This window comes from Pristis pectinata, chromosome 8 (assembly GCF_009764475.1).
Source record: "Pristis pectinata isolate sPriPec2 chromosome 8, sPriPec2.1.pri, whole genome shotgun sequence".
NCBI classification, from domain to species: Eukaryota; Metazoa; Chordata; class Chondrichthyes; order Rhinopristiformes; family Pristidae; genus Pristis; species Pristis pectinata.
In genome coordinates, this window is record NC_067412.1 from 16,047,483 (window position 1) to 16,059,547 (window position 12,065).

General features: G+C 35.9%; 1 protein-coding gene across 1 annotated transcript in view; it reads right to left on the bottom strand.

The window, feature by feature from the left end:
* LOC127573240 (tudor domain-containing protein 5-like) overlaps positions 1-12,065 on the bottom strand; it is a 38,181-nt gene continuing 26,116 nt past the window's right edge. Inside the window, exons 10-17 of the mRNA XM_052021264.1 lie at positions 8,497-8,709; positions 7,841-7,907; positions 6,491-6,691; positions 5,914-6,069; positions 3,844-4,023; positions 3,133-3,286; positions 141-197; positions 1-53 (exon numbers count right to left, since the gene is read on the bottom strand). Coding sequence (XP_051877224.1) covers positions 1-53; positions 141-197; positions 3,133-3,286; positions 3,844-4,023; positions 5,914-6,069; positions 6,491-6,691; positions 7,841-7,907; positions 8,497-8,709 — 1,081 coding nt within the window. The remainder of the gene's footprint in view (positions 54-140; positions 198-3,132; positions 3,287-3,843; positions 4,024-5,913; positions 6,070-6,490; positions 6,692-7,840; positions 7,908-8,496; positions 8,710-12,065) is intronic.

Sequence of the window (12,065 nt, forward strand, 5' to 3'; positions counted from 1 at the left end):
TCATAAGCAGGATTGCCTAGAATAGAAGGTAGTCTCAGCAAAAGACTGGTGGACTAAAAGTACCAAAGGAAAATTAAATTGAATGATTTAATGCAAGGTAAAAGTGCAATAAACCAGAGTTTAACACCTCCAATGCTTACCTTTCTTGTTACCTTTATTTACACAGGGCTGAGCCTCCCCTGACTTGAAAATTTCATCTGAAATATGAATGCACAATGTTCAATGATGAGCATACAATTAGCCATGGTCATTAAGAATACAATAAGATCATAATATCCAGTATTTTGCAATTAAAAAAAATCTTACATACAAATGTTAGCCATTGGACTTCCTTCCTTGTGAGAGATAATTATTGTAATCAAAAGATGAACTGTCTTTAAAGCAAATAGGTTAGTTGCCAGTGGATGGATATTAAAACAGGATTGAAATCACAGCAGAAATGATACCTATTTGATAAATGAGAATCCCAAAATAAATGTACAATTTGGATTGATTTGCTTCAGTTCTCACTAACATTATTCCTATTGATATTTGGTTTATTACATCATTTGCAACTATGCAAATAACAACATCCAAATTTAATTTTAAATTAAGTAGTTGCATCAGATATAATGATCATAATTGGCAGAGGAAAGAGTTTTCTCCTTGGTAGCTGATGGTATTGTGTTAATTTTTAGTTCAAAATCTGTAGTCACAGCAGGATGAAGTGGTGAGGAATTTTGTGTGAAATGGTGAGGGATTTCTACGTTCATTGGCTATAAAAATTTCCCACCGATTTTGCCAACATAGGGGGCAAGTACATAGATTCACAAAAAAATGCTGGCTAAACGACTGACTGGTTTATTTGGAAGTGCATTTGATTGATCAAAGGTGTGGATAACTGAGGTATCTGCTAATAACCAATTTATGCAATAGTTCGCTAGTATCATGTTGGCCTACTTGAAAAGAAAATGAAATTCAAGATGTTGAAACAAAGTAACTCCACAAGTATACAAACATCTCTACCATAACCTACAAGGCCAAAATTTGATACCAAATTAAATTTGAAATGCAAAATCTACTGCCACAATTTAATTATTAACTCTAAAGGCAAGTTAGGAACACTGCTCTCATCTTTCTTAGACCGTATCTTAGATCAAGGATGACTTGCTTCCACTCCAAAATTTTGGGTTCTGAAGTGACTGATGTTGCCAATGTGCAGACTCCTCCACAGATGGGGCAGAAGGGTCCTAAAAGTCAGACTATGGGTGGTTTGTGAGCCGGTGTGCTCCTTTATCAGTTATCCATGTGCTCCCGATGTATGGTCTCTGAAAATGTTGTCAACAATATCTTCCTTCTCCACTTTGAGCAGTGGTAAGCCAGGGACTCTTAAAGAGGCTTTGAGCAGATTCTGGAATCTTTTCCTCTGTGCACCTGGTAATTTCTTCCGACAGGGATTGGAATAGTTGTGTTCATTTTGGGAGTCTCCTGTTGGGCACGTGAATGATGTGGCCTGCCTAACATAGCTGACTGAGTATAACTAGGGTCTTAATGCCAAGGATATTGGTCCCCTTACCCTTCAATGAATTTCGAGGATTTTGCAGTGACAACCTGCATTCTGATTCTGAACTTTGGTTGAAACCTTGAGCTGCCGGATGTAAGTAGACAATGTCTCAAAGAAGCACATAGGAGGGCAGGGGTCACTGCTACTTTATGGACCATGAGTTTTGTGACAGAACTGAGGTCTTGAACTTCAAACAACCTTTTCTCAATCAACCTAATACAACAAAGGCTGTGCTGGTACTCTGAAGGCAATGGCAAATGTCATCATTGATATCTACCTTTTTTTGAGAGGTGGTTCTTGAGATATGGAAAGTGGTACATATTTTCCAGAGTTTTGCCATGAACTTGTCATGCCAAAATTCAGTTCAAGGCCCACCCTCTCACATACTTCAATAAACCTCCCATGGTCATGGAGCTAATCTTCAGACCTAATGGGGAAACTTTTAAATCTACGGCAACCACACTCCAGAATCCTCAATAGTCAAACTGCAGTATGCAGATGATGCAGGAATTTGCACACACTAGGAGGTTGACCTCCAAATTATCATCATACTGCAGTTTGACTATTGAGGATTCTGGCATGTACTTACCATAGATTTAAAAGTTTCCCCATTAGGTCTGAAGATTAGCTCCACAATGATGGAAGGTTTGTTGGAGGTGAGATGCAGCATTGCCTCAGGAAAGATTGGGGAAAAAAAAGTGATCACAGGTTTTGGGTCTGTTGTACACCCATTGTTTGGGATCATGGCTTGCTTGATATCATAAAGCAAATTTAAAATGGAGATGAATTTCTTTGGGCAGCAAAATATGAGGAGAGTTTACCAAAAATATTCAAGAATCGTTTTATTTCTCAGGAGTAGAATATGCAGACTATATGGGACCACCGCTCCTTGTAAAATAAAAGTAAAAATAATTTTAAAATTATACACAATCTCATATTTATGATTTTTCTTGTCAGTTGGGTCTAATATAGGTAGCTAATGCTTGCAGAGTGTGTATCTGTGAATGTTATCATCTAAGCCAAATCTAATCTTACCTTAGACTGCATGTATGTATACCAAGAGGAACCACTGCATAGCAGTAAGAAACATGATAAAGCGCTGACGTTCAATGGTATTAATAAAGGTCTCTCTCTTGATGTTAGAGCTCAGGTTATTCATTAATGAACTGAAATATATTCCACTTTGATCCTTATGGTTCAGTTCTGTATGTGGTCATTTTACCAACAAAGCCATTATTGGAAAACCAAAGAATTCTTATTCTGATGTGTGTATTTCAGTTTTTATTTTTTTTTAAAATAGTGTGACAGGAAATGGGCAGGAATTTAACAGCGAAATTACAAAGCTCATTGAGAAGTAGCTGAAAGTACATTACAAATATACAAATTCAGAAAATGAAATAATATGCTGATATTAATTTAGCTCTCATGTTATTTGGTCCAGTTATCTATTAACAGATCATTCAAGTCACATAATTATTGTTAAAACAGTATTTTTAAAAAGTTACATCCCTGTACACCCTTCATGTGTACAGTTCAGAAAATGTTAGCCTTTCTATCCTCCAATTTCAAAAGTACACTCTCACACTCACCAGGATGGGCATGCACTGGAACGTCAGCACCAGATGGTTCTGTGGATGGCCTGGAGTCAATTATTGAGATGTAGAACTCATCTTGTGATTTTAACTTTGCCTCTGAACTCTGGAGATAATCCATACTGTTCAATGACTCAGAGCACTGGTCTTCCTGCAGTTACATGAACAGTAAATGGAAGGAAAACACAAAAATAATCTTGTTGAAAAAGTGTGAAATTGAAATACACCAACTTTAACCAAATGTTTCTTTGCAATGTTTAATCTGCCTTATTTTAGTTTCATAGTTGCTTTAACACAGACTTGGTGGTTTGGAGTTTGAGGCTTGGGAAAGATGGTTAGTATGCTCAGCGTTTCCTGCAGAGCCAAAATGGCAGGAGGAGGAGCAGCAATGCTGAGAGACAAACAGACAGTAAATGAGAGTGTTAAATCTGAAGACTACTATCTGACCCAAAGACCAAAGATCATTCCCACTGACACAAACATCATTTTATTTTAAATGGCAGATTTTCCAAGTGTATATAGTTACACGTGTCACTTGTAAAACCATTACAGGCACATGACATAGCTTGTGGCAGACAAGACTATCCTTACAGCAAACAGAGATAGTACTGACGCCAATTATTCAGAAAAGTGCATCGAGACAGCTGCTAACAGTTTCTGGTTGCTAATTTTCTACTGGAAAATTTGGAGAAAACTTGCTTGTTTTACCTTTTTCCATTGTTTTCCCTTCTCCATCTCATCAGGTGCCGAAAGTCCATTGCGTTCAGCTTCTTCGGCTGATCCTAGTGCAGATGTTTTCGAAGATTTGGGAAAATCTTCAACTGAACTAGTAGAGCCAACTGGATATGGTTCTAGATTTGGTAAATCAAATGCTAGCAATTCAAAATCCTATAAAAGAATTGAAATATCATTTTTTCTCTCAACAGGTTAAATGAGCTATATTGGAGTGCATGGGTTGCTGCAAGTGGCATTTCAATATTTATTAATTTGAACTTTGGAATGGCTAGTTTCACAAAATATGGTGTCAATGTGTTCAAGTTGGAGTGCATTATAATATTAAAATAAAAATGCCTTCTAGGACTGAGATCCTATTATTCTATACATATGGGAAGTGTTTCTGTTTATACATCATACAGGACAAAAGTATTACATTATCTCCATACATTTAGTGATTAGGAATAATCATCTGCGATTACAATACTTCCCATTCCCAACCTAGAGGACATTAATATTCTAGCTTCACGTCTACAAGTCAGTAGTTATAAAAATACATTTTACCCCATGAACATACAGGCAACCTCTGCATTAATGGGAGGGTGTTTGTGTTCCTAGAAAGCAGTCCGTATCAAGACTTTCTGTAACATGAAGCCACATCATCTGCGAATGTGTCAAGAAATGTGAAGACATTTTTGTTTGTTTATTTATTTTTTCCCCAGATAAATTTCATAAGAGCCAGTTTTTATTCCGTATCCCAGATTTTTTTGGTAGTGATCTATGAAGTCCATGAGGGAAAATTTCCATTACCCAAAATAACGTAACATGGGGGTTGCCTTATGGTCATGCGATAAGAAGAGTAACCCTAAACAGCTGCATTACTCTGTCATCATAAAAATAGTAATAAATATATTCATCTCTCAATTAATCTTTTCTGTTCCATCTCCAAGGCAAGTTGGGATGGTCAGTCTTACCTGCTGCCACCATGCTGTCCCTAGAGGATTAAATAGAAAACAATTGTCCATTCACTTCCTGCTCCCTAAATATGAATTAAATATGGCTCACCACTAAATTTCTGGACAATCCTGCCAAATGATAATCATTACAAAAAAAAGGCAACAGCCTTCCCTTTGGCGCAGATGGGGTAAATGAGACTCGTAAAATGGGACACAGTGGGCCAAAGGGCTTATTTCTGTGTCTTACGACTCTATGATCGCAGCAGTTCATTTTATTCATTGCTGAGCACAGTTCTGGGAGGACCTCATCCCAGAGTACAATTTCCTCTTCCCACAGAAAGCAACTTTTAGGAGAAATAACCCACCTTCCCCAGTAATTAGAAAATGGACACCTGCACTCTCACTAATGTTTGCCACCTCCCACCCCCCCCCGCCCCCCCTGAACCACCCATGTACAAATTCCCACTTCCTCCACTAGGCTGAAGTTATTTCCCCCCAATCATCATTCCTGCTGAGAACAAATTCAAACTTAGAGCAAATTCTACTCTTCTACAAACAGTTCTTCCCCCACTCCCCATGACGGAGAAAAAAAAAACCTACTGCTCTTTCAGCGTTCTACCAAAAGCAAATCTGCACCATCCCCACTGAACACTGTGCAAATATTCAATCCCTGCTGACAATTGGACTTCTACTCTTCCCAACCAGAGATGGAATTGGACTCTGATTCAATGCAGTTCCACTACTATGGTCAATATAACAATACTCAACCCTTTCCTATCCATCCTTTCCCCATTTTCCATCTCCCTCCTTACCTATCTTCACATTCAACCTTCTGTTCCGGTGCAAGCACCCTTTTATTATGACTTCTTCACCTCTCCTCCTGCTTTATCATGCTCGTCCAATATCAAAATCATCCATCCGCCTCTCTCTCTTCCCCCATATCTCAGATATCTTTCACTGGGTTCTGTTGTCTCAGTGTCATCTGATCTGCTTAACCTGAATGGTGCATGTAGTCTGGACACACCTGTGTAATTTTAGGTTATTTTAAAACACAAAGAAACTAGTTTAATCATTACACTCCATAGATATATAAACAAAACTGTTTCACCTGTTTATTGTTCTCATTTGCTGAGATGTCTAAACTTTTGTGGTGTCCTTCTGCAGTGGGGGATTTAGGTTTTCTTTCAAGTGGCTTTGTCGTAGACTCCATTTTTGATGGCATATTTTTCAAATACTGGGTAGCTGGATTAAATCGCCCAAATCCCTAAAGAGGAAAACCAGAAAGAAGCTATAACCAAAAGATTAAAAAGAATTCAGTTACTAGAGCTGGATCAAAAGATTTTGGAAATGTTGCGCCTAATCAATTTAAGAGCTGAATTTCTCTCTTTTCACTCATTTTTAAATCAACACAATATGTCTTTCATGGTGATCTTCAAGAGCAGTTTTTTTTAATACAAGTCACGCTGAGCAAATGCATCATATAGAAATTAGAATGTTGAGTCACTTTCTGTTATTCAGCAGAAACTCCCACCATGGAGGTTGAAAAGCAGCACCTGGATTTAATTTAATTCACATTTAATTCAATTTAAAAGATCAGTGGGATTACAAGTGCCATTTATAACAGTACTTTTAAAGAAAAAGCATTACCTCACCAATTTATCTATTTATAATGGGTCTAACTATACCTTATTAGTGTTAATTGTAAGGCAGGGCTCAGCATGGCCAGCTTTCTTAAGAACATCATTAATATAAATATCTTCATCTGTGGAGGTATCGCAAAGGAACAGGTGCAGTACATTATCAATGTATCCACAAATCAAGGCCACCAATGGTTGTTTCCCACAAAATCTCAGGAACTGATTTTTAGCAGCTGTGCTCCAATCATCCTAGCAAAGGAAAATTAACTCTATGAATGTATGAATCTGGAGAGGCAACATGTCTAATAGCATTAATCTACGGTGCAAAATATTGAGATTCATTGAATGAGGTTATATTTGCACAATTAATGACAATAACTTGCATTTATTTAGTGCTTCTAATGTAACTATATGTCCCAAGCATTCACCAGCTATGTTACCAAATGAAAGTTTGACACTAGGTCACAAAAACTGACATCAGACAAATGATGAAAGGCTTGGTCAAAGAAACGTGCTCAAAAATTTTCTTAGAAGTGAAATAGAGAGGCAGAAAGATGTGGGAAGGAATGCCAGAGCATGCAACAAGTCAATAGCAAAGTGACCTCCAATGATGGAGAATTTAATTAGAGGGAAGAAAAAAATCCAGAAGGCTTACTGGGCTGGAAGAAGACGAAGAGATGAGAAATGCAGGGAATCAAGGATTACATCAGGCCAGACTGTGCATGGACTTAAAAAATAAAGACTGGGAGGAATAATCAGAATGGGATCAACACCTACAGGCACGATGGTAAATGAATCTTGGATCAAGATGCAGGCAGCAAAGTTTTGGATAAGAACATTTATCTTGGTAGAAAGTAGGCAGCCAGGCAGTCAAACATTAAATAGTCAGGCATAAAAAAAGCCATGGATTCACTAGTAGACAAGGTAAGGCAGAGGAAGAGTCTCACAATGTTACAGAGGTGAAAATAAGCAGATTTACTGATGGAGCAGATATGTGGTCAGAAACCCTGCTGTGCACACTTTTATTACAAATTACTACAGCATATTCATAAAGTAAATTTACCATACTGCAATTTCACCAGACTGCCAGCACCAATTTAACATCTGCACTTTCTAAATAGCTATGTTTTGTTATTTAACTGTAAAATAACAAAAGAATAAGTATGCAAATATATATGAATAAATAACTTGGGAATGACACCAAGCTACATTTGAGTGCCCCTGTAGATCAGTGTCCCACCTTCAAAACCTTCTTTGCTTGAATTGTCCACAACAGGAATGAAAGCTATCACTGAAGTCACAAGTCACTCAGTAACATCCCTGGACTTAATGATTGCAGTGCATTTCAATTTTAGAATAAATGCAAAACTGATTCAGCTATATTCTTCTCTGTCCTACCTCAACTGGTTGCAGCCACATAAGGGTTGATGGAATTCCTTGGGCAGGAAGCTTTGAATAACAACATCTAAGAAAAACATAATGCAACATTATAATTTGGAATAGGAGGGTTCTATTAATCTTTACAAATACATGAACTATATCCAAAAGGAAAAAAAATCATATCACCAAATATTATATGTGTACATGTCTGCACCAGTAGGAGTGGTTACAAATGATTGATGATTCATTTTATATATAATTTATAAAACTTAATTGACAAAAAGGTTACTTTAGTACCAAGAGGTTATCATACACCTGAAGTTCAAATAAAAAAGCTACACACAGTACTACAACATTCACCTATTAAGTCCTAAAGCTTGCTTTAAACAGTGGTTTATATTCTTGTTCTCTTTTTTTTAATGTTATTGTTCCTTTAAATCGTAGAGTGCACAACATTAGGTAGGTTTTTTTGGGACAATTACATCCAATATATAATTCATTCTTTCAATATCAAAAATTGATTGATTGGAATAAGGGTCATTTAAATATGCAATGTTCTTCTTAAAGCTGGCAAGAATTCTTCAAGTATCCAAATGAAGACACTCTTAAATAAATGGAGACAATCAGATCAAACCAGCAGCAGAGAGGTAACTCACGTAAAAGGGGAATCTTACTTGAGGAATCTCAGTCTGGATCTTTCCACAAGAGAAATATCACCAAAGTCTACATAGTAGACTTCCACCTGTTTTTCATCCAGCACCTGATGGATAATAACACGGTACCACCATACATCATCAGGGTTCCGCACACAACATACTTGTCCTGGCTGAATAAATGAATTTGGCATCATATAGCGTTCTGAGACCTCCTCATAGGAATAGCATCGTCTGAAAAGTAAACAAAATTTCACCAAGTGGAATGATGTTTATTCCACAGTTTTGCCTGCAGCATACGGCCATCCTCTGTAAGTGATTATTTAGGCCTCCTTACACAAACTTTCAAAAGCATTAAAGGAATGAATCTATTTTGCTATTGGTAGAATACAGTTGAATTCTTGTTCCATATATCCTGTGGGTAACAAAGGAATGAAGTGCTTAGAAACTTCTGTATTAAATGCAAAGGAACATTCTAATTTATTCACTCATCTTTTACCACAATGGTATGAGTGCCCTGAATTGGGAAAGATGACCTAACTGCCAATGACATTTGTATTTCAGAAATATTCACTTTTCCGATGAAAAATCAGTGTCCCCAATTCTGAGTGATACCATTGAATCATCTCATTTCAACAACATTAACCCAATAGTTAAATTTCCTTTTCAGAATACTAGGAAAAATCCTTGTTTTGGTCAAACCAGTGGTATCTAGGCTACTTCCCATATCAAACTACCCTTGTGAAGCATAACAGTTTATTTTTACATTTGAATTCTTTCTTTCTTTTTCAATATTTTTATTAATTCCAAATAGAAAATACAAAGTACATGAAACAGAAGAAAAGACAAAACGTTACAAAATACATTGTATTGAATCACACTTGAAATCACAATACTTCATATTGATAAACAGAAATGATAAATAATTAATATTAATAAATTGGAATAATTTTATTATAAAATAATTTAACCCCACTACCAAAACCGAAGCTGTTTGGTAAGAAAAAAGACAAAGAAAACACCCTAAAGACAATAATAATATTGGCCAATATCTGTACTTTAAGCACCAAATCAGTGGTTTTGAAAGTAGTTCAAAAATGGTCCCCATAATATTTGAATAGAGCCAGAAATAGAACAAAGGATCTTCTCTAAATTTAGATATGACATAACATCCCGTAACCATTGAATATGAGTGGGGGGAGTAACTTCCTTCCATTTAAGCAACACAGCCCTCCTGGCTATAAGAGAAATAAAGGCCAATATGCATAAGTCGGAAGTCTCCAGAATTATATCCTTTTCTCCAACAATCCCAAATAATGCAGTTAAAGGATTTGGCTTAAAATTTCTTCTAAAAAGCACAGAAAAGGTTTGAAATACCTCTATCCAGTATTTTTTCCAAACTCAGACATGACCAAAATATATGAATTAAAAAAGCCTCTCCATTATTGCATTTATCACAATAAGGCGGTAACTTGTCTTTGGACAGGTGAGCTCTATGGGCCACTTTAAACTGAAGGATGGAGTGACGTGCACATAATAATGAAGTATTAACCGGTTTAAAAATTTGATTCCAAGTTTCCTCAGAAATTGAAATCTGCAGATCATGTTCCCAAGCATTTTTAATTTTGTCTAAAGGAACCTTATTCGTTCCTGATAACCTACCATAAATCTTGGATATTGAACCATTACAAAAAGGCTTCCAATTAAAAATTACATCTAGTAAGTTCTTATCAGGACTTATAGGGAAAGTACGTACTTGAGATCAGAGAAAATCTCTAATTTGCAAACATCGAAAAAAGTGAGTTGTTGGCAAATTATACTCAGTTGACAACTGTTCAAACATTGCGAAATTTCCTCCGACAAATAGATCTTGAAAACAAGTAATACCCAAACTATCCCATTCTTTAAAAACTACGTCAGTCATGGAAGGTTTAAAAAAAAACAATCAGCAAAAATGGGACTAGACGAAGAAAATCTCAATAAACCATACCATTTTCTAAATTGTAACCAAATCCTCAAAGTATGTTTAACTACCAAATTATCAGTTAATTTATTTATTGATAAAGGAAGTGAAGAGCCAAGCAAAGAAATAATAGAAAAGTTTTTAATAGAATTAGCTTCAAAGAAACCCATACTGGACAGGCCTCATGATTAATATAATGTAACCAAAATGTAAGATTACGTATATTGACTGCCCAGTAATAAAACCGAAAGTTGGGTAAGGCAAAGCTTTCTTATTTTTAGCTTTCTGAAAGTGAACTTTACTTAATCTAGGATGTTTATTTTTCCATATATAAGAAGATATAATTGAGTCAAGGGAATCAAAGGAATAAAAAAAGGTAAGGCCTGAAATAAATACATCAATTTAGGTAAAATATTAATTTTAATAGAATTAATGCGGCCAATCAACGATATAGAAAGGGGTGACCAGTTTAATATGACCCTTTTCACATAATTCAGTGAAGCAAGAAAGTTCTCTTTAAATAAATGTTTATAATTTTTAGTAATTGTTACACCCAAATAAGTAAAATGATTCCTTACAATTTTAAAAGGAAGGTTACCATCAAATGACATCAGATTGTTCAAAGGGAGAAGTTCGCTCGTGTAAATTCAGTTTCTATCCTGAAAATTGGCTAAAACAGGGAAGTAGAGAAAGCACAGAAGGTAACGAAGTCTCAACATTGGAAATGAAGAGCAGTAAATCATCAGCATAGAGCGAAACTGTGGGTAATACCTCTCCTAAAGATATCAGCAATATCTGAAGATTCTCAAAAAGCAATAGCTGAAGGTTCTAAGACCAGGTCAAATACCAGAGGGCTCAAAGGGCATCCCTGTCTGGTTCCGTGCTGAAGTTTAAAAGGTTCAGAAAGTTGAAAATTAGTAAGAACACGGGCAGAGGGAGAGAAATAAAGTAATTTAATCCATTGAATAAAATTGGGCCCAAAATTTAATTTCTCTAAGGTTTTAAATAGGTAACTCCATTCGACCCGGTCAAAGGCCTTCTTGGCATCTAGAGAAATCACACATTCCAATATTTCCTTAGAAGGAGAATAAGTAATATTCAATAAATGATGAATATTAAAATGGGAATAACTGTTTTTGATAAACCCAATCTGATCATCGGATATAATTAATGGTAAAATATTTTCCAATCTACAAGCCAAAACTTTAGATAAAATTTTAACATCGACATTCAGTAAAGAAATTGGTCTGTATGAAGAACATTCCATTGGGTTTTTATTCTTCTTAAGAATAAGTAAAATGGAGGCTTCATAAAAGGATTGTAGTAACCTTCCCAATTTAAAAGAGTCTGAAAAAACAGAACTTAAATAAGGTATAAGCAGTGAGGAAAAAGCCTTATAGAATTCTCCAGGAAATCCATCAGGACCCGGAGTCTTTCCAGAGTGCATTGACCGTAAAACCTCGGCGATTTCCTCAGAAGTAATAGATTTATCCAGTTGTTTTCAGTTATCAGCAGAGAGTGTAGGAATGTTTAATTGGTCGAAAAAGTTGTTCATTGCAATATCGTCCTTAGGAGAATCAGAACTATAAAGTTTAGAATAAAATTCTCTAGAAGTATAATTTATTTC